Below are 22502 nucleotides of genomic sequence, written 5' to 3'. Positions count from 1 at the left end.
TTGGGGGCACGGCCAGAATGCCTGGATAACTGGAAATCAAGATAAATTGAAATCTTAGTTAATTCATAAGGCACGCTTACCAAATCTTCACCGTGATCAACTCTTGCCCAGAAACCTGTGTCTTCCCTGGAAGGGAGGACATGTGGATTCAGATTTGGCCTCCACAGTCACTTACGGACTCTTTGTTAAGACCGTGTTCATGGACGAAAATATTACTTGGCTGCAAGTGATCGCCAAACAAAGAAGACGTTGGGCGGGGTATAAATAATAAATTCTTCTTCTTCTTCTTCTTCTTCTTCTTCTTCTTCTTCTTCTTTAGCTGTTTTATTGTTTTGCTTTAATTATTTACTGTGTTTTATCTTGCATTTTATTCTGTGAACCACACTGGGATCTTTTAATGAAGGCCGATACATAAAAAAAGAAAGAAAGAAAGAAAGAAAGAAAGAAAGAAAGAAAGAAAGAAACTGTCAGTGGAAGTTGTTGTTGTTACTTAAATCTTAGACAGGTTGCTCGAGACATGCCTATTTAATTTCAGCCCTGTTGTTATAAGAACCAAAAGCCCAGCTCTCTCCTTGATGAATGCATTGTGAAGCGCTTGAATGAACAGTTTCTGAATTTGCCCATATTTGTTTTCCTGTTTAATGAAAGATTCTCCCCTCGACTCAAAATGGCACAATCCTAAATAGCAACCGAAAGTGACAAAAAGTCTCTTCAGCCCTAAATTCAAGCACGCTGAGATGCAATTTGTAAAAGTCGCAGACTTGTAATGTAGATGCGCTGCATTTCTTAACGTATTTATAATTATAGGGTTGAACTCTGGAGAGAACCCAGCAAGTCACTGGGAATCAGCATTGTCGGTGGACGAGGAATGGGAAGCCGACTCAGCAGTGGCGAAGTCATGAGAGGAATCTTCATCAAACACATTCTTGAAGACAGCCCTGCTGGCAAAAACGGAACCTTGAAAACAGGAGATAGAATAGTGGAGGTAGTAAGATCGCCCTCCACTTTTCCACAGTTAAAGCCCCCAACCTCCTTACACACATTTAATGGGATTGCTGGTTGTTCTAAGAAGATTGACTTCCAGAAGTAGAATGCATGTTGTAAACAGCTTCTGGCATGACTGAACTAGATCTGTAGGGCTCAATTGTTAGAGCACGAGACTCTTAATCTCAGGTCATGAGTTTGAGTCTCCACGTCGAGCAAAAGATTCATGCATTGCAAGGCCTTGAGCTAGATGGCTCTGGTGATCGCTTCTCTATGATTCTATGAAATGATTTCTATTACTACTGCACATTTGAATTAAGTATTTCGTTCTGGTACCCGTGGTTTGTGTCCTGCAAGCACCATGGTTTCCACCTCTGGAAGTTTACAAACTCTAATGGTTGCCCATCTCTCCGTGCTTTATAGTGGATGGTTTAATTCTCAGTAGTCTCATAAGAACTAAAGTGGTAAAGAGAGCTCTTCCCACGAGACTTCTAATGTTAAAATTGCAACTAACCACTAGCATGCTGTACCTTGGCTTCCAGCTTCAATAGTGACCGAAACCCCGAATTAACTTACTAACACTAATATTATAACCTCATTTTCTTCGGATGCCAAAACAGCCTTTGGTTTCTTGTCTTAGACATCTGCACAACTGGAAGCCTCCTTTCAGGAATTTCTAAGCCTTAGCCTTCCTTCGAAAGACTTCATTTTGAGGCTCTTGAGGGAGTCTAAATGGCAGTGTCTCACCTTTTCCCTTCTTTCCCCCTCCCTTTAAAATGAAGGTTGTACTTTATACGCATGTTAATTGAGCCTTGCAGCAATTCAATGAAGCATGTAAACACAATCTTGCTTTGGAAATACGATTTTTAATTTTTTATTTGCAGAAGCGTTTTAGAAATTCTGTTCGTTGCTTTCAAATTATGACCCATCCTGAGACTTCTCTCTTTTTTAAAAAAGAAATAAGTACACACGTAAATTGACATACACAGGTGGTTTGTCTGCTGTGGACTGATAATACATTGAATTTGAGGCTGGATCTGTACACATTTAAAAAAACGCGTTGCAGAAAAATGCATTATAAAAGCTGTTCATGTAAAACCCCAGTAGCGATAGATCACAGCTCTACAATGCCATCTGGTGTCACACGTTTATAATGCAGTAGTAGATAGGTAGCCGTGTTGGTCTGCCATAGTCAAAATAAAAAAATTCCTTCCAGTAGCACCTTAAAGACCAACTAAGTTAGTTCTTGGTATGAGCTTTCGTGTGCATCTGAAGAAGTGTGCATGCACACGAAAGCTCATACCAAGAACTAACTTAGTTGGTCTTTAAGGTGCTACTGGAAGGAATTTTTTTATTTTGTTTATAATGCAGTTATAATGATATAGTTGATGAGTGTATCTGAGTCCTGAGTTTTCTCAATGATTCACATACATTTATCTCAATATCCTTGAAGCAGCCCTGTAAGGTAGGTCAGGATTATTGCCCTCATATTGCGAAAGACGGTACTCAGGCTTGGATAAAACGCTTTGCTTAAGGTTAAAGCTCATGACTGGAACAAGATTTGAACTACGGGCTCCTCATTTGCAGCTCGGCCTCCTAACACTGCACTATCCTGAAGGCCTGATGTCAGAAAAGACTGCCCCTAGTTTTTTGCTTGTTTGCTTATGTTTTCACCATGACTAAGAGAAGTCAAATACATTTTCTAGAAGTTGCTGCGTTATTATTTTTCTAGCTGCGTGTACCATTGTGTTAAGCTTAGGCCTTACGATTTCAGGTGGATGGAATTAACCTCAGAGATGCAAGCCACGAACAAGCTGTGGAAGCCATACGAAGAGCAGGCAATCCAGTAGTCTTTATGGTACAAAGCATTATAAACAGACCAAGGGTAAGCATATGAACTGTGAAAGAAAGATTTGCAGAACCAAAATATGCAGGGAGAAATTAAATATCCAAGGCTCTGTTATTTTGGGGAGGTCATTTCCAGAAAGCTAAGGGCAGGATTCATAGTGGCTGCAATTAGCACACACACACGCACACGCGCGCGCGCGCGCGCACACACACACACACACACACGTAAACTAAACAAAAAACCAATCCTTGAAAACCTACTTTAGAATGGATTTGTAAGACAGTGCAGGTTTCTGGATCAAAGTGAGTGGCAACCAAAAATATATATGTACATTTCGTTAGGCATCCATCGTGGAAAAGTTCTAAGACAGGGTTTCCCAAACTTGGATCTGCAGCTGTTTTTTGGCTACAACTTCCACCACCCCTAGCTAGCAGGACCAGTGGTTGAGGATGATGGGGATTGTAGTTCAGAAGCAGCTGGAGACCCAAGTTTGGGCAATGCTGTTCTAACAGCTCTTCCACACCAAGCAGTTGTTGAGATTATGAGACTGCTCATTCAGTGCAGCTGAGACCCTCCTGCCCCACAGCACCTGTGTATATCCCATCTTGATTACATGCTCGTCAAACATGGCAGCTGGAGACAGCTGTGGGCTGTGCATGGCCTGCACAATCTGCATGGGGCAGAATAGTTGCGAACACCCATTGCACCCAAATGCCCCTTTTCGTTTCAACGCTTGTAAAGCATTAAGAGGAGGAATGGAAACTTCCTGTGCAGATGCACCGTTCAAGTATGCAGAGGGACCTGTTTCGTTTTGCTTCACTTCACACTTTCAGTAACTTGTGCTGCATGGGCAACACAAACACCTGCAAAATAGTTTTAATATAGTAGCTTGCATTGTTTGTAACGTCACTTCCTCCTTGTAGATTCGCTGTAAGCTGCATGTCTTGATTTACAAGCTGTTTCACAAACTTTTTGTTTCCCAGCCAGAATCTCTCTATAGCTCTGTCTCGTCCTCTGCTCCCAGCGGGCAGAAACCTAATAATCCATTTTACCACCAGTCGTCGCAGGTAAAGTCGCATGGAGTAGCTTTGCAGAATATTGGTGATTGTGTGCAAGACACTATTTGAGGCTTGTGAATTTGCTGTGGCATGGAGAAAAGCAGCGCTTCTAGTTTGTGCTCTTCATTTGAAAACCACTGCTGTGTTTTTAGAGCAAGATTCTATAAGGGGATTTCCAGTCTTTGGTCACAGACAGTCATCCACAGAATGAGAGTTACTTTTTAATACAGCTTTGTTAAGAAAAAGATTTATCCAGCAATTTAACACGTTCCACCAGTGCATGTTGTGGGTCGGAAATGGCTAAGTGTTACCTAGGGGATAGGGGACAACCTGTGGCCAGTTATATATTTTGTTTTGAAACAACTCTTAACTTGCTTGTTTAATAAGTTAAGTATTCCGTTGTGCATTTCCCCCCTGTAACTTATTTGCAAAGGATGGGAGTCGCGTTGACAAGCCTTTTCAGATTCTCCTTACCACTATGTTTTTATAAATATTTAAAGCATGTACCGTACTTTTCTGTGTATAAGACTAGCGGGTTTTTTTTACTTTAAAATTATGTGAAAAACTGTGGGTCTTCTTATACACGGATAGTGAAGAGTGGGGATTTTTTAAATTGGAGTCCCTAAAAATAGGGGCCGTCTTATACATGGGGGCGTGTTATACATGGAAAAATATGGTAATTTATTGTCTGTTGGTGTAATATTTTTGCCTTGTTAATTGTAACAACAGTGGCAACAGTTGTACATTCTGATCCTGTCCATTTTTATTTGAAAGTAAGTCCCATTGAGTTGAGTGGAATTTACCGTACTTCCAAATAAGCAGGCATAGGATTTGGTAGGAGATTGGGAGTGCCCCATGGGCTTTGGAGCTTTCATTATCTGTTACCCTTGTGTTGTGCACTCCTTCTTCATCACATCTTGCATGGAGATCCCCCCTTGTGTTCAGTGTCTGAGCTAGCGATAACATAGGACCAGGGTGGATTTGATTTAAAACAGATTGATTTAAATCCCGATTTAAATCACTAGTCAGTAAGACTTGATTTAAATCATCATTATTATTATTTTTACAGAAAGACTCATTCTCACTCGTATAATCTTAATATTTACAACCAGATGAACGTTTTATTTTTGGAATAATAAATTTTCAGAGCAGTTTTACAGTTATGTATATCAAAAATTACTGATTTGGTTATACTATTAGAAATACGTAGACAGATAACTATGAAATTATTGTGAGGTTTGATAAGTTAACTGTTTATATTGGGACAACTTCTCTGATGTACTTTATTGGAAGGAAAAAAACAATCATTTCCTTCATAACAACTTAAACAATTTATTTAACTAAAACAATAACATTATAGCATATGTATCCATGTTCGTTAACTGATGTGATTAAACTTCTAAAAACAGAAAACAAAAACTTAGACTGAGTTTCAGCACGCATGAAAAACTTAAAACAAATCCTTATTTCCTGTTGAATAGCCTTTAGACTATAATGTAACTTAAACAGAAAACTATATTTAGAAAGGTTTTTCCTTCAAATGCATTTTATTTTAAAAATCTGATTTAAATAAAAAAAATCAATATTCATTGATTTTTTATTCATCCTGCATAGGACAACATCTGTAGCGGTGCTAATCATGGTTATGTAAGACCACAGCTTCCAACCTACTTCTAACTATGGCTGAAAACTGTGGTTTGGCGGTAACCATGAGGTCTTCCTCCTAATCCCTTATCCATCAGGCAGCTTTGTGCCTGGCATATGTTTATATTGTTTTCAAGCTACCTATGCTAGATCACAGCTAGTGCTGTGGTTGTGCCAAGAGGCAAACCCCTCCACTGCACTAATTTAAATTATGGATGCATGCACCTGCTTTTCTAATTTGGACTTGCAATGATAATGAAGGGATATTTGGAACAATCTTGGTGGAGTCCTGTTCCTTTTCGAGGTGCTTAAAACTACGGAGAGGTCTCGTGCATAAAGGGTGGTACAAACATGCATGCAGGTGCAACACTCAACATCCTTATTTATCAGTGATTCTCAGCTGGAATGTGTGAATTGCCATTGAAACGCATTGTGTCTGAAATGCTTTGCAATCACTCTGTGGTATTTGATTCATGACCACCATTTTCACACGTGGATTTGATCAGGGGTCAGCAAACTTTTTTGGGGAGGGTGCCAGTTCACCGTCCCCCAGACCTAGTGGCTGCGGACTGCAGAGGGGGCTTCTCTCCCCCCTCTCCCCCAGCCCCTCCCCTCCCCCTGCCTACCTCTGCCGCTGCTCTGCCTGTGGTTGGGAGCTGGCGGTGGTGACCGTGCCTCTCCTTTTTGGGCCAGCTTTCCTGGGTGCCAGGCACAAGGCCAGCAGGCGCACCAAGCTCCAGCCCATGGGGAGAGGCCGGCAGGCGGGTGGCGAGGCTTCTTATCAAAGCCCAGCCCCCTTCCTCCGCAGGGTGGGGAGAAGCCAGGAAGAGGGAGGGAGGAGGGAGGAGCCGCCACCATGGTGAGGGAGGGAGGGGAAAAACCACAAAAAATGGCGCCCAAAAAGATTGAAAAAAAAAAGGCGATCGCGCCGACCCAAGTGGTGGTTGCAGAACCATTTGTGGGCTGGATCCAGAGGGCAATTGGGCCAGATCCGGCCTGCGGGATTTTTAGTTTGCTGACCCCTGGATCAGTGGCGTAGCGTGGGGGGTGCAGGGGGGGCCGGGCGCAACATCTGGGGGTTAGGGTTAGGGGCGCAAATCCACGGGTTAGGGGGCACAAATCCACGGGTTAGGGGGCACAAATTACTTGCCTTGCCCCAGGTGCTGACAACCCACGCTACGCCACTGCCCTGGATTTGATGTTGGCCAATGGATGGTCATGTTTGTGTGGAAGTGCCCTAATGTATTTGCCTTTTGGTTAGCAAGCCCCTTTCTGTTTTTCTCGTAGAACCTTCCTATGCCTTACCTGCAGTACAACCCTTTCAGTAAGCCTCCTGCCTTCAGCAGCACTAACCCTTTTGTTGAGCCTCTACAGTTCAACACTAACAAGGTTGGATGATGCATGGATGTTTGCGATGGACTCAGTGAAAATTTATGTGTTCCTCTCTTTCTCTGCTCCTTCTCCTCTCCCTCACTTGATATTTTTTGAACAAACATAAATAAGCCAGTGTCTTACTGGAGGAAAAGCATTCTCCTTATCAGAGATAGGTCCACCATACTCACCCAGAAAGCTTCCATTTGACCGCAGAACCAGCTGGTCCATAATCATAGTAAGACAGAGAGGCAGCCTGTTGCTTGTGGAAAGACCAGAAGCTGCAAGTGTGTCATGCTTTGTATTTAACAGATAAACTGCTCACTAAAGCTACGAATCTTCATTGTAAAATATTACATGAATTGGTGTGGGTTAGGATTTTAAAACACACACACACACGTATACACTGATGAGGCAAAATTGATTGGCAGTATGACCACATTCCCAAATCTTTTTGAGAATATTAACAGAAATAGTTTAGCTCTTCTCCTCCCTGCCCCCAGTGAATTAGGAATATTAAGGAATGAGGTGGAAAATACAGAACACAAATAGCTAAGGTTGTAGTTCTGTAATCGCTTACCTGGGAGCTAGCTGTACTGATATCAGTGGGACATAGTCATGTGTCAGAGTGAACTGTAAATGAATTGTGTCTAGAGGCATTCTTGTATCACTGGTTGCATTGCTGCTGCCACTGCCTGGTCACAGGAGAATTCTGTGATCAATCCTGACAAAGTCACTAGCAGCTCCTCACTGCTGTCTGCAAGGGAATTCAGGCTACAGATCTAACTAACATTGATGCCTCAGTTGGTAGAGAATGAGACTCTTAATCTCAGGGTTGTGGGTTCAAGCCCCATGCTGGGTAAAATATTCCTGTATTCCTGTCTTGCAGGGAGTTGGAATAGATGATCATTGTGGTCCCTTCCAACTCTACAATTCTATCTTAGGTTCCCATCCCAGATACTTTATGCTATCTGTTATTTGTTGCCATGAAAATGGGGGGGGGGGGTCGTGAAGCTTAGTGGTGGAACATGTGCTTTAGATGCAACAAGTTCCTCTGCCTAGTCTCTGGCTTCTTAGGCTGAGCTGAGGAAAACAACAACAACAAAAAAACTCTTCTGAAATCCTGGGCAGCTGCTGATAGTCAGTGTACTGAGCTCGACACCAGTGGTTTCACTGACTATAAGGCACCTTCCTGTGTCCCCAAGGTGCCACATAACTGCGTAAATGCAAGCGTTCTGTCTCTACTTGGTGATATAGGTAAGGGCTATAGAAGTAAACTTACTTTTCTTTTAATAAGCTAACAGCTTAGGTCAGGGGTCAGCAAACTTTTACAGCAGGGGGCTGGTCCACTGTCCCTCAGACCTTTTTTGGGGGAAATGAACAAATTCCTATGTCCCACAAATAACCCAGAGATGCATTTTAAATAAAAGGACACATTCTACTCATGTAAAAACACGCTGATTCCCGGACTGTCTGTGGGCCGGATTTAGAAGGTGATTGAGCCGGATCTGGCCCCCAGGCCCTAGTTTGCCTACCCATGGCTTAGGTTCTCAAAACAAACAAAAGGCAAGGGGTTCTCTGCTGTTCTCTCCAGTACTGCTGTTCTGTGGGTAGAAGCCACTTTTGCTCACAGAACAGGACTTAAACTTCCTTTCCTCTCCTCCCTCCTGCAGCCCCTGAGCTACCTTCAAAAGCTAGTTGGGGGTCCTCCTTGAGCAGATTTTGGAGGGGCTGCTATGGTATTCCACTTCATGCACATCTGCACGCAAAAGTAAATTGATGCATAAATGTTTGTTCTCAGGTTGCAGAATTGTCTTTGTCAATTTCCTCCAAAAAGGATTTTTTTACTCCAAGGCCTGTGCAAATACATATTGGATAGGGCCTATGACTGGTAATGATAAGCCATGTTAGGCCCTTTAAGAAATGTTGAGTCATTCTGATGTGATAAAAAGAAATAAAGTTTATATAAAACCCATTCCCTATGTAAGAATACTTGTACAGTACAAAAAGTAGCATTCTTCCAAAGATACTGTAATAAACAGCCTGCTGTTTTCTGTTACCATAGGATATGCAGAATCCAATTAGATTTACCACCAGTTGCTCCCCATGTAACCCCTTTGCTCCTACACCATTTAAGGTTTGTTTTAATTCACGGTTACTATCCTAATTTGTAGTTAACTATCGTAGTCAGTGTATGTACTGCACTCCTTGTGTGCTGTCTGTCCTCAATCCCCCCCATTTTGCCCCCTTGATCATTTCAAAAGACCACGTGCTTCTTCCAAGTGTACCTGCTTCTTTCAGAGTGATGGTGCTCTCTCTGTACTGTCACCCAAATTCTTTGCCTAAAACCCACAGGATACTACGGTGAAGGATTCGGGAACTGCCACATTTGTATTTATTTCTGCACCTCTTATAGTAGTGATGGGGGGCCTGTGGTTCTCCAGAAGTTGTCAGGCTACAATTCCCATCGGCCCCCAGGCAGATTGGTTGACCGTCAGGTATCATTGCTGGAATTCCAGCAATACCTGGAGAGCCAACTCTTCATAATTAAGGTCACCATTGTTCTTATTAAGAGCTCCCTGTTCAGATCCCCGAAGCCAATCATTTAGCTCCAATTCACTCATATAGGGTTTCTTCCTATGTTACCTTAGTGAGCCCATTTGCCACAGTTAGGCCCCATACCTCCGCATACAAGAGGGCCAAGTTGTTGTTGTTGTTGTTGTTGTTGTTGTTGTTGTTGTTGTTGTTGTGTGTGTGTAAATTGTTGATGATATGTAGCTTACAGCTAGGAAGCCAAATAACTCTTCTAGGTGATCAATAGCTTCTTTGAAAAGACTATACAATGTCCAGACTCTTTACAGTCGTACCTTGGTTATGGAACACCTTGCGACTTGAACATTTTGGCTCCTGAACGCCGCAAACCCGGAAGTGAGTGTTCTGGTTTGCGAACATTTTTTGGAAGCCAAACGTCTGATGCACCTTCCGCGGCTTCCGATTGAGTACAGGAAGCTCCTGCAGCCAATTGGAAGTCGTGCCTTGGATTTCGGTTGTGTTCGGAAACATTCAGCCGCACAAAATCTGAAATTTGTGCATGTAGTTATTATATATGCACACGCTAAGTATTGAAATAAAGTTAAATACACACACACACACACACACACACACACACACACACACACACACGGTTGTTTCCAGAGTGTCCCTTTGGCGAATGGAAGCTCCCAAAGGAGAGGGGAGGAGACAGTGCCCACAATATCTCATGCAGGTTCCCAAACCAACTTATGCTGTGTTCTGGAGAGGTCTTCCAACTCTCTGTGGCTTGTTTCAAGTGGGCTTCAGGGACACGGAAGTAGGCATGTACAGTGGCTTGTTTCAAGTGGGCTTCAGGGACACAGAAGTAGGCATGTACAGTGAGCAGAGTTCTATACATGGGAACTTTGGATCCAAACTAGTATTGCTAAAGCCTCGTGTGAGTTTCTCTTCTCCTCCTCCCCACCTTTTGAACAAAGTCACTTTTCTATATGAATCCTCAAAACAGCACATCTTTCCACTTTTCTTTGGGAATCAGTAAAATTATCTCCCTCCCTTCCTTCCTTCCTTCCTTATATGATACTGTTTTCGGTTTTGGAAATACATTTTCACGTCTATGTACCTAAGTCCTTGGTATGTAGGCCACCCAGCACATAAACCTTCACTGAATTTGGCTTTTAGTAACTGTCCTGCTTGCTTAAAGTGCATTTGAACCTTCATTTACCATGCTGGTCCCCCCCCCCATCATCTGTGATTGCCTTTCCGTTCTATTATTGCACAGTATTTTAACTTCAAAGGCCCAGCCCTTTCTTTGTCATCACTTCATGCATTTTCTTTGCCCAGTGCCAGTCTGCACATTCCCAGCCACTGTATTTTCCTTACTCTCCACAGGCATCTAGCCAGTCAGATTCAGAGCCAGAAAAGACTTCATCTTGTAACCTGCTTCTGCCGCCTCCTTCACTGTCTCCAGGAATGAGCAGTGAAATTTTGCAACGTTCCTGCAACCAATACCTGGAAGAGCTGGATAAGGAAGATGAGTTTGGATACAGCTGGAGTAAGTTTGCTTCTTGAGAGAACCTTTCACAATTGTTTACATCTTCATATACTATGTGATGGTCATCTTCCTTTTTTATTATCTTGCTTGAATAACTTGTGGAAACAACATTATTTTTTGCTATGTACATTTTGCTGTATGAATTCAGATTCTGTCTTTTGCATAATGGACAAACATATTAAGCTCTCTTCTCTGGTTGTCTTTTCCATTATAGTCCAAGTGAGATAATTGCTGCTATTAGAAAACATCTTAAAACCACAAATATGTGTGGGAGTTGTGTGTGTGTGTTTGTGTTTGTGTGAGTGTGTACACACACACACAGAGGCAGACTGTATAGAGCAGTAACGGAGAGATTTTCTACTCTTCTATTCTGATAAAATGAAGTGCCTGGAGGCATTTTCTTCTAGTTAGAGAATTTTATTGGAAAAGAACCATAGATTCCTATTTGAATTGTTTCAGTCTGTGTGTGATTATGGGTTTATGACAACAACTGCTGAATTTCCAAAGTTTGTGTTCTTTTTAAGTTTTCGGAAATAAATTCTTCCCTTGCCACCCAATTTCTCTCTTCTTATGACTAGGAAAGATCAGTCAGCGGTATGGGCATCTGTCTGGAGATCTGCACATGATAGAGTTGGAGAAAGGGAAGACTGGCTTAGGACTCAGCCTAGCTGGGAACAAAGACCGGTCCAAGATGAGCGTTTTTGTAGTGGGAATTGATCCAAACGGAGCAGCTGGAAAAGATGGCAGACTGCAGATTGCAGACGAGTTACTGGAAGTAAGTGTCTAGTAATTATACTTAAAATGAAACATGCTGACTCTAAGGACGGGGGGTGGGGTGGGGACATTTGATTATTGGTGCAAAATGCAGCCTTTAATTAACAGCACATTCTTTTAATCAGTATTGCCTTTCTTTACAATCATACTGGCTTCCCATTATAAATTTTATGTTTGCGGTCAGGATTGTCAGTATACTAGTACTGAAGAAATAAATAGATGCTGTGAAACAGGAGAAGTAAGTACCTTTGCTATGGTTTTGAGAGAAAGAAAGCCATGATTTAATGAAACAGCAAGACTGCGGTCCTGTTCCACTTAATTGGGAGTAAGCCTCTTTGAGCTCAATGGGATTTATATATAGGGTTGCACTGCTAATATGTTGTCATTCATTCTGAAGCTGTTCCCTTAGGTTTTTAGTTACGTCTGGTTGCCTGACGTCTCACCCCATTTCTCCTTTCATGGTCTCCAAAGTTATGCCAGGACTTCTGTGATGTCACAGAAGTAGCCAACATCATCTCAGATTTCATAGTCTCAGATGAAGGAAGATACACAATTGATTTTATCATTCATTGGACTACTCTTTGGGTTGATAGAATAAATGGAAGCTTTTGAAGTATTCAGTACTCAGCACTAGGTCCTATAGGAGGTTTAGTGCTGGATCTTAGAATATAACAGGATTAGAAAAGAAAAAGAGGCAGACTAAGATATAGTACGTTTAATCTAGAGTTTATCCAGCCCACCATTTTGTTTCCTTCAGTGGCCAGTCTGATTATTCTTGTAGCTCACAAACGGGGTATCAAGATGGAGGCTACCCCCTGTACAATTTGTCTGCCACCAGTCCTGTATATTCAGAGGTATAGTGAGCACGAGACTTTATTTAGCTACCTTGGCTAATGCTGATAGAGCTAGCCTCCACAATTCTGTTTAACCCTTATTTAAAAACTAGGTAGGCCAATGGTTATCACACGTTTTGTAGTAAACAAATACTGCAGGTTAACTATGTAGGTGTGTGTGTGTGTTTATTTAGGAAATATAATTTTTTTTAAAGGAAAATATTTATACATACCTCTTTCTGCCCCATAAATTGGGGGACACACCCCAGCCAGATAGCTCATGACAGTAGTTGAAAAGCACAACAAAAAAATAACATCTAAAATAAAGTGAATACAGTGGTACCTCGCAAGACGAATGCCTCGCAAGACGAAAAACACGCAAGACGAAAGAGTTTTCCATTTTTTGAGTCGTTCCGCAAGACGAATTTCCCTATGGGCTTGCTTCACAAGACAAAACGTCTTGCGAGTTCTTGTGAGTTTGTTTCCTTTTTCTTAAAGCCGCTAAGCCATTAATAGCGCTAAGCCGTTAATAGCCACTAAGCTGTTAATAGCCGCTAAGCCGCTAATAGCCATGCTTCGCAAGACGAAAAAACTGCAAGACGAAGAGACTCGCGGAACGGATTAATTTCGTCTTGCGAGGCACCACTGTAGCAAGATTAAAAATAACTGGTAGAAAAACAAGTGTTCAGGAGCCAGCAGTGTCATTCAGTTTGTACAACAAAACCACAGTGAAATGGTACTATTTTAACGATATATATTTTAACTATATATCAAAATGGCGGGGGCAGGGGAGTGGGGCACAGTCTATAGGCAACAACTGAAAAGGCCTCATCCTGTGTATCCAACAGCTATTGTTTAGACAGAAGTGATACAAGGAGCAGCAGCACTCCAAAACACATCAGTGGATAGGCAGGATTTTTCAGAAGACATTCTTTTAAATATCACAATACTAAACCATTTAGGGCTCTCAGGGTAATCATCACCAATGCTTAGAATTGGGCTCAGAAATGGTCTAGGAGCTTGAACAAATTTGGGGTCACATATTCTAAACAATGGGCACTAGTCAGTATAGACAGGCAGGAGCATGTCATAACCAACTGAAGCTTCCAAATATTCTTCAAAGGTAGCCCCATGTAGAGTATGTTGCATTAAACTTCAGTGTGACCAAGGCATGTGTGAACATGGTCACATCTCCCTTTTCCCGGAACAGGTGTGATTGGTGCACCTGTAAAAGCTGTGCAAAAGTGTTTCTGGCCTCATATTCAGGATTTATATACCGTGTCCATGTGTCTTTATTCCCCAAGCAGGGATCGGGTCCTCGAATCACAAGCACACTGTTTAGACACAGTATGCAATAGCAGAACAATCCCATGTATGTTTAATCAGAAGCAAATCTTACTCTGTTCAACGAGGACTTCAGTGCACTCCAGGAACTGCATAAAATACTTTTTATTTTCATTTCCATGCTCGTTTACAAAATGACCTAGTTGGAGTGGGCTGATTTACCTTTACTTGCTTGTATAAACCTGCTGTCTTCATGCCTTCCCCCCCCCCCATTTGACAAACAGTGAGTCACGAGGTGATCAATCACTAGTGGAAATTGATAACGATGTTCCCAAAGTCAGCCAGTCCACTGCAACCTAATGAAGGACGATTTCAGCCAGTCGAGAGCCAAATACAAACCAGCAGCTGTTTTATATACTAAAAAAGGAGATAACAATTGTAGTATAGAGATACAGGATTAGTGCATTGCAACCATAATGGTTGAATAGCAGTTTTAATAACAATAGTGACAAAGAAATCAAGTTTGCTTTTGTCTGTGGAACAAAGCTGGTATTCATAATTAAAGTAAGTATCCATCCCATTCTGATTTATCTAGATAAATGGACAAGTTCTCTATGGAAAGACTCATCAGAATGCATCTTCAATAATAAAATGTGCACCTTCTAAAGTAAAAATCATATTTATCAGGTAAGCAACCTCTAATGTTTGTATCTATTTTTAACATTTTGTAATATCTAAATGCATATTCAACTGTATCTTTCCCCATATAATTCAACTTTTGAAGCATTGCTAAAAGCTTCCCTGAATGATATATTTGCTTTTCAGGATTTACCACTATTGTGGGTATGTCCTTCAAAAAGCAAAAAGCAAATGCTTTAGCTGTCGAAAGTATTGTAGAGTTCGTTTTGAAAACTTTCTGCTCCATATATTATAGAAACAAAGATGCTGTCCAACAGATGGCTGTTTGTCCTGGGAAATCAACAGAGACTTCACCTTCCTCTTCTGGGCTACTTCAGTATGAAGAGGTACAATTTGTATTTCATATTTATTTTCATGTGATAGAATTAATAGTGGTAGGTATGGGGGAAAGGGGGTGCTCTTCAGTATGTTGTAAATAGCTTCGAAACAAGAGGAATCAAGGTAGACTTGAGCAAGACTTGTTTTAACAGAGGTACTTTAATATAAATCTGAAATTGGGGCGGGGAGGGAAGTTTGCGCTAAACAAAATGTTGTAGCACAGAGCACTGCTGCTTCCAGAATATCCTGCTCCATTGCCCCTCCTACCCTGGCTTTTCATTTTTGTCCCTAGTAGCCAGTAGCCTAGTAGCTTGTTGAACAATGAGCATGCCCAGTGGCTTCTTCCCCCCTCCCCCAAATACATTATCTCCTATGTGGACAGTGACATTTTGGCTCCATAAGGTTTGGCACACAGAGAAATGAGATTGCCATTAGTACAGGCGACCCCCACTTTGCGTGGGGGTTGCGTTCCGGGTCATCGTGTGCAACGACGAAGCACACATAAACCCGTTCTGCCCTGCCCCTTTCCCCTGCCATGTCCAGCTTGCCACAATGCACGTGCGCATGAAGGGATGCGGGTGGCGCTGTGGTCTAAACCACTGAGCCTCTTGGGCTTGCCAGTCAGAAGGTTGGCAGTTCAAATCCCCGCAACAGAGTGAGCTCCTGTTGCTCTGTCCCAGCTCCTGCCAACCTAGCAGTTCAAAAGCGCACCAGTGGCAATAGATAAATAGGTACCACTGCAGCGGGAAGGTAAACGGTGATTCCATGTGCTTTGGTTTCCATCACGGTGTTCCGTTGTGCCAGACACAGTTTGGTCATGCTGGCCACATGACCTGGAAAGCTGTCTGTGGACAAACACTGGCTTCCTTGGCCTGAAAGCGAGATGAGCTTCGCAACCCATAGTCACCTTTGGCTGGACTTAACAGTCCAGGGGTCCTTTACCTTACCTTTACCTTTTTTTACATGTGCATGGTCACATGTAAATTGGACGTGCGTAAATTGGTCATTGCTGGGATGTCATGAGATGCATTGGTTCTGTGACCTCCATAACGAACATGGCATGTTATGTTTTTCTGTATTGATATATTTTGATACAATATTTTTCATTTTTTCTTTCAGGGTGAAGTGAATGATCCAAGCTCTATTTTTCCTATAGATTTGAGTTTATATAAGAATATTAAAAATGTGGAATTGCCTAAAGTGAGTAGATACTGATGCAAATGGCCCCAAACAGAATTCTGTCTGTAATTTCTTTAGTTTGAAGGGGAAGGGACCATTTCCTACTATGAATGAACAAATTTCTCTATCAGTTTCATTCTCAAAATCCACGTGTTTTCCCATTTTATATTGAATCACATGGGGTTATCTATGTGGTCATTATGCTGTTGCAATAGTCTTAGACTTCCCAAAATCCAGCCATGTGTTTGGCTTCATTCAAAACATAACTAAACCATGAAAATGAGTTGTAGCAGGCCTCAGGCTCACACTCTCACTTTCACTTTCATCGGTCCTCTGATGTGGAGGAATTTGGAAGTTTTTTTACTTTAATTTTAGATTAACCACATATTGCTGTATTGTCTAGATTTCGACAAGCTGTGGGAAATGGCAACTAGGATTTGTTAAAACAACCTAGCTTCAGCCCCTTGTTTCAACTAACTATAATTAAGATTAACCACAGTTTAGCATGTGGAACTCAGTGCTCAAGGCTAGTTCTTGTAATACTAAACACACTCTTTTTGTTTCGTACAAATGGAGCTTTTCTCTATACCTGTTCTTATCTGCAGCGAATATATTTTTAACTGAATTGCTTTATGAAGTGCATACTCTTATGCTAAACATGGATTTACCTAGGAACATTATTTTGTGTGTGTGTGTGTGTGTGTGTGTGTGAGAGAGAGAGAGAGAGAGAGAGAGAGAGAGAGAGAGAATGTTGTGAACTGCCCTGAGACCTGCGGGTATAGGGTGGTATACAAATGTGTGTGTATATGTTTAAAAAAGGAACAAATAATCAAACAAATTACAAGCATACAAAAAACCCCTATTTATTCAAGAGCCAATATTCAAGAGCAACAAATGTCTAAACCATATAGATGCACATGGTCTCTCTGAATATATTCCATAATTCTGTCCTTTCTGCATTAATCTCCGCTTTAATGCCACCACCAGTCAGTCTCTCTGTCTCACTTTTTTTAATGTGCATTTTCTGAAATAAGTATTTCATATGCACCTTGCAACATTTAAACTGCCAGGGACAGTGCCACAAGTTTCAGAGAAGTGAACTCGTTTTGATCAATGCGTTCGAGTGGTGCAGATCGTTTGGGCCATCTTTTAAAGAAATTAACAAAGATAGCACTCCTCAAGCATTCATACTTAAGACAGCTTTGACTGACATACCTCTATGTCAATCTATACCTCTGGGTGTCCTTTTGTATTTCTTAGGATCAAGGAGGCATAGGTATTGCCATTGGTGAAGAAGACACATTTAACGGTGTGGTTATTCAGAGCTTAACAGAGCATGGTGCAGCAGGAAAGGTAAGGCTGTTAAATTGTGACCCATTCAGAGAAGAAGATAATAAGTGTATAGATGGGGAAACCTCCTGCCCCCTGCATCCCATCCCAATGTTGTTATTTTTATTTCAGGATGGCAGAATTAAGGTTGGAGATCAGATTCTGGCAGTGGACGATGAAGTTGTTGTGGGGTATCCTATAGAAAAGGTACTTGAGCAATTCCTTACAGCATGCAACTTACTGTGACGCCTGTTCCATACAACCATTTAAGGGCATAAAAATACAGATACCAGGATTCTGTTTAGGCATTTAGTCAGGTCCTATGGGACCAGGGATGTTCTGTCTGTTTCAGGAGGGTTGCTAAATCTTTTCTCTTCCTTCTCATTCCTTCCTGTCGCACTTCTGAACCCGAGATAGCACTTTATATTGGCTTTCTTTGGAAGTTGAAGTGACTTGTGGGGCATATTATTTAGCTGTGAGGATATTTAAATGTTTTTAATCCTGTTTTGTTGTTTGCTGCCCTGGGGTCCTTTGTTAGGAAGGGCAGGAATATATATATATATATATATATATATATATATATATATATATATATATATATATATATATATAAATAAATGGAGCACTGATGGTTGCATGTGTATTTAGCCTATTAACTTCAGTTCTTGCAATCAGCTCTTTGGAGGGGAAGGGCAGAGCAGGGATTCCAGCTCCCTTTTTAAAGCAGCTGAATTTATTATTTCATTTTTATTTATTAAATTTCTACACTGCCTTTCACCTGAGGACCAGAGGGCATTTTAAAATATAAAAAACCCTCAAGTTATGTGTTGAAAGAAGCGGCATCTACCATGACTTGAATAAAATATGGGGGGCAGCACCCCACATAATCAATTACAAGATGTGGCACACACACCATTTGAATGGCAATGCCTATTGACTTTGGGGCCCCCTGGCCCCCTCAAATTTTTTGGGGGGAGCCAACAGGACCTCGGTCCCCAGGAGTTGACTCCTATGCATGCTCTTGGAAATCTGTTACAATATGCCTGCTATAGAATGAAAAAAAAAATCATGTATCTATATTGGCTTGTTACATGAAAGTTTGCTCTTTTTTACTGTTCAAGTTTATCAGTTTGCTGAAGACATCAAAGCCCACTGTGAAACTCACAATCAATTCAGCTGAAGAGGAGAGTCAGACAGCTGCTCAGTCACAAACAACGATTTACAGTACTACTTTGGGTGAGAGAACTAATATCCAACAATCAGCCGTTGTTCCACCTTCTGAATCACCAGAACCAGAGTCGGTTAAAAGTAAGAATCTTCTAGTTACCCCAAGTCTTGGAAAAGAATTCAGTGACAAATGCTTACAATGGTTGCATTCATTCGTAGAACTAAAACATGGTCTGTTTTAGCCATGGTTTTGTTCACCAAACCATGGGACAATGCGCAGACAAGACTAGAAACCACAGCTTATTTATTTCTCCAAAGCTTGGTTTGTTTTCAAGCTGCTGTTTCCTTGGGCCTCTTTCCCTTAATGAGTGTCTAGGGTGGGATGGCCAAAGGATGCTTAAGCAAAGCTATTACATTTAGATAAAATAACAAACCATTGTTAAAACAAGCCATGGTTCATAAGCCCAGCAACAAGGCTTTCTGCATGGAGGCTTGCCAGACACATCTTTATTTTTATGCAGCAGGCAAAAACTTGCCTTTTTACCCAGGCTTTGGGGCCTTAATATGAATTATTCTAAGTACTCCATTAGTGTGGCAGATACTGTAAGACCTGTCTTTTGTCTGTATAAATGCGTGGTTTTTTTAATTGGCTTTGTTGTAATTGATTTTAATGTTTATATATTGCTGTAAGTCGCTTTGTGACATTATTATTATTAGGAAAGCTGCATACCTGTGATTTTGCCTAGCAAGCCAAAGGCACTTAGAAATTATTAGTTTTCTTCCAAGTAGGGAAATTTACTTATCATCAGCTGGACATAACTGTGATTTTAGTGCCCTTCACTTCACCAGTCTATGGCATGAGTCCAAGCTGGTTGAATGAGCAGGCCTGACTAGATCACTGCAGAAATCCAATTTAAGTAGTCTATTAAGGGATAGGAAAATAAGATAAAATCATAGGTTGCATTTTTAAAAACAAAACAAAAGCATATACCTCCTGATCCTTGGCCAAAACAGTTGAATAAAGTAATTAAAGACCCTACAAACAAAATATGATGTACCGTCAGCCAAAGTGGGAGTGGCAGACATCCCACATGGAAAAAGTTGAAAACAACATCTAAAGCCATCCCATATTATAGTTTTTTCAACATTGATGCATCCAGCCAAATGTGTGTATGACCAGAGATGGTTCCTCTCAGATAAGTTGTAAACATAACTTTGTATTTCTGAGAGATTTCAGACTTTGCAGGAGAGAAAGAAGCATGCAAGAATTCATATTTTTTTAAATAATATTTTATTAGGTTTTATCAATAGAAAAGTTTAGAAAAATACAAAAACGAAAAAGATACAAAATTACAAAATACAAAAATACAGACATTAAACACAAAGAAAGAAAAAGAAAAAACATATAAAAGAAAAACAAAAATTCCCTCTTTCTTAATTTCTCATCTTTAGTTAACTTATTTTCCTGACTTCCTCACGTCTCCCATTTTTGTATCCCTTTTAAAAATTAGTTCAGCAAATTCATGTCCTATTAGTTTATCTATTATTAATCCCATCTTACATTTTACCTTGTTGCTAGAACCTCTTCAGTTCATTTCAATGTCATCAGCATTCAAAAATTTTACAATATTTCTGCAAATAAGTTTTAAATTTCCTCCAATCTTGTTCCACCAACTCTTCTCCCTGGTCTCGGATTCTGCCAGTCATTTCCGCCATCTCCATATAGTCTATTAGTTGCATCTGCCATTCTTCCAAAGGTGGGTAGGTCTTGTGTCTGGAAGCATTCAAGAATTCAGGTGGCATCTCTGTTTCTTGGGGCTAGAGCTCATCACAGGTTTTCTTATGTGCATTGAGGCGAACCGTATATGTGGGTATTTGTTGGGGGCAGTAGAATGGACAACAAAAGCCTTCTTCACCTTAATGAATAAAAGGATAAAGTCCATAGTAGACAAGGATTTTTAAGGAGGAGAGCAGCTATAGCTATAACTAGTCGATTTTCTGTTTCTAGACACAAGCAGGTCCTCAACTCCAGCCACATTGATATCTGACCCAGCTACATGCCCAATCATCCCGGGTTGTGAAACGACAATCGATATCTCCAAGGGACGCACCGGTCTTGGCTTGAGCATAGTAGGAGGAGCCGATACTTTGCTGGTTTGTAACAAATGCCTTTCATAACCCCAAGCTAAAGTTCCTAAGAAGGAAAATGCTTCTTTGTTTGACATACCATACTTTTCTGTGTATAAGACTAGGGTTTTGTCTATAAAAATCATATTAAAAATTGGGGCTCGTCTTATACACAGATAGTGAAAAGGGGGACATGGGATTGGTTGGTGCCGAGAGCCGGAGATTGTTAGTGTGTTATTGGAAGTCTGGTGGTTGAGTGAATTTTGGCAATCTCCCCCCCCCCCCAAGCTCTACAAGTATGGGTAATCCTCTCCAAAAGAGTTCAACAACTCTGGGAAATCTCCCCCTCTCCCATTTTCTTAATTTGGAGTCCCCCAAAATAGGGGGCGTCTTATAAAAGGGGGCGTTATACATGGAAAAATACAGTATATAATGTGACTCAAATAAATGGATGGAAACAATTGATCTCTAAGTTGGGGAATAAAATTTATGTCCATAATTGCACTAGGCAGGGGTGTCCCCCCCCCACCAATTCTGTTTGTTTGCTTGATTGTGTGTGTGTGTTTAGCATCCATACAAGTGTTACAAAATTTCTAAACGTATTTGTTGCCACTTGCCACATAAAATGCATTTTAAATAAATGGGTTTAATCCTTATTATGTTTTATAAGCATTTTAACATTTTTTTCTGAAGTGTGAAATGTTGCTGTTCTAATCTGTAGTGCTCCCGAAGAAGGGTGCTTTGAAATGTATTATGTAAATGCAATCTTTATTTCCGTGCACCGTTGAAATTTCACTCACTCACTCACTCTCACACACAAACATTGGTGCTTTCCCTCTTTTTGTTTTTCTTGACCACACACTTTCATCAGGACAGCAAATGAAAACTTCTTTAAATACATTTTTTACTTTTGTACCGGAATTTATTCTAGGCACCACTATTCATGTGTATTGCTTTGTGTGTGTGTGTGTGTGCATTTTCAATTTTACAAATACTAACAAAAAAAGACCCCCCCCAAAAAAGACAGAATACAAACAATGTATCCCTTTGGACTCTCCCCCCTTTTGTGGTTCCTTTTGTTATTGTTTTCCTTCTGCAACTTCTCATTAATTCCAATTATTATAAAACCTTAATCAGTCCATAATTCAATTTTTTTACCACAAGATTTCTGTCAAACCTCCTAAAGTGTGTAGTTCTTTACAATAATTTTTCAGATACGTTACATACTTTCTCCCATTCCTTAGTAAAATTTGATTCATCTGTATTCCTTTGAGATCTCCACAAAACCCCTTTATTCTTTTTTTAGGCTCAAAATAGTTGAACTGAATGATGAACGAAAAGGTCTACAAAGTTTTATATTTTGCTTTTTAAATCCATAGGGTGCGATTATTATCCATGAGGTGTATGAAGAAGGAGCAGCGTCCAAAGATGGAAGGCTCTGGGCTGGTGATCAGATCTTGGAGGTATAACATTGCGCAACGTACAAGCCATCCTGACATTGCATACTTCTGAAAGTGGGAGGGGGGGCAAGGAGAAAGGCAGGAGTGGATTAGAGGGGGGCCTATATGCTTCTGACATCTGCCATACAATTGAATCCCAGGTGAACGGAATCGACCTAAGGAACGCAACGCACGACGAGGCCATAAACGTTCTCAGACAGACGCCTCAGAAAGTCCGCCTCACTGTCTACAGGGACGAAGCTCAGTATAAGGAAGAAGACATGTATGATGTGCTCAGTATAGAGCTACAGAAGAAGCCAGGCAAAGGCCTTGGATTAAGTATTGTTGGGAAGAGGTGGGTAC

At 41.0% G+C, this 22502-nt stretch overlaps 1 protein-coding gene across 16 annotated transcripts in view; it reads left to right on the top strand.

Annotated features, from left to right (window-relative positions):
* Positions 1-22502, top strand: part of MPDZ (multiple PDZ domain crumbs cell polarity complex component) — a 112565-nt gene that overhangs the window by 73353 nt on the left and 16710 nt on the right. For 8 of the 16 annotated variants that reach the window (XM_081176010.1, XM_081176017.1, XM_081176011.1 and 5 more), the window contains 16 exons: positions 808-985; positions 2759-2869; positions 3817-3900; positions 6823-6924; positions 8972-9043; positions 10828-10990; positions 11569-11765; positions 14477-14568; positions 14816-14906; positions 16018-16098; positions 17338-17430; positions 17539-17613; positions 18528-18714; positions 20582-20727; positions 22080-22163; positions 22301-22494. In XM_081176010.1, coding sequence (XP_081032136.1) covers positions 808-985; positions 2759-2869; positions 3817-3900; positions 6823-6924; positions 8972-9043; positions 10828-10990; positions 11569-11765; positions 14477-14568; positions 14816-14906; positions 16018-16098; positions 17338-17430; positions 17539-17613; positions 18528-18714; positions 20582-20727; positions 22080-22163; positions 22301-22494 — 1950 coding nt within the window. The remainder of the gene's footprint in view (positions 1-807; positions 986-2758; positions 2870-3816; positions 3901-6822; positions 6925-8971; positions 9044-10827; positions 10991-11568; positions 11766-14476; positions 14569-14815; positions 14907-16017; positions 16099-17337; positions 17431-17538; positions 17614-18527; positions 18715-20581; positions 20728-22079; positions 22164-22300; positions 22495-22502) is intronic. The other 8 variants (XM_081176004.1, XM_081176008.1, XM_081176014.1 and 5 more) reach the window with 7 other exon arrangements.

The sequence above is a fragment of the Podarcis bocagei genome (assembly GCF_964188305.1).
Source record: "Podarcis bocagei genome assembly, chromosome: 17".
Lineage (NCBI taxonomy): Eukaryota > Metazoa > Chordata > Lepidosauria > Squamata > Lacertidae > Podarcis > Podarcis bocagei.
This window is presented reverse-complemented; position numbering and strand designations above follow the sequence as displayed.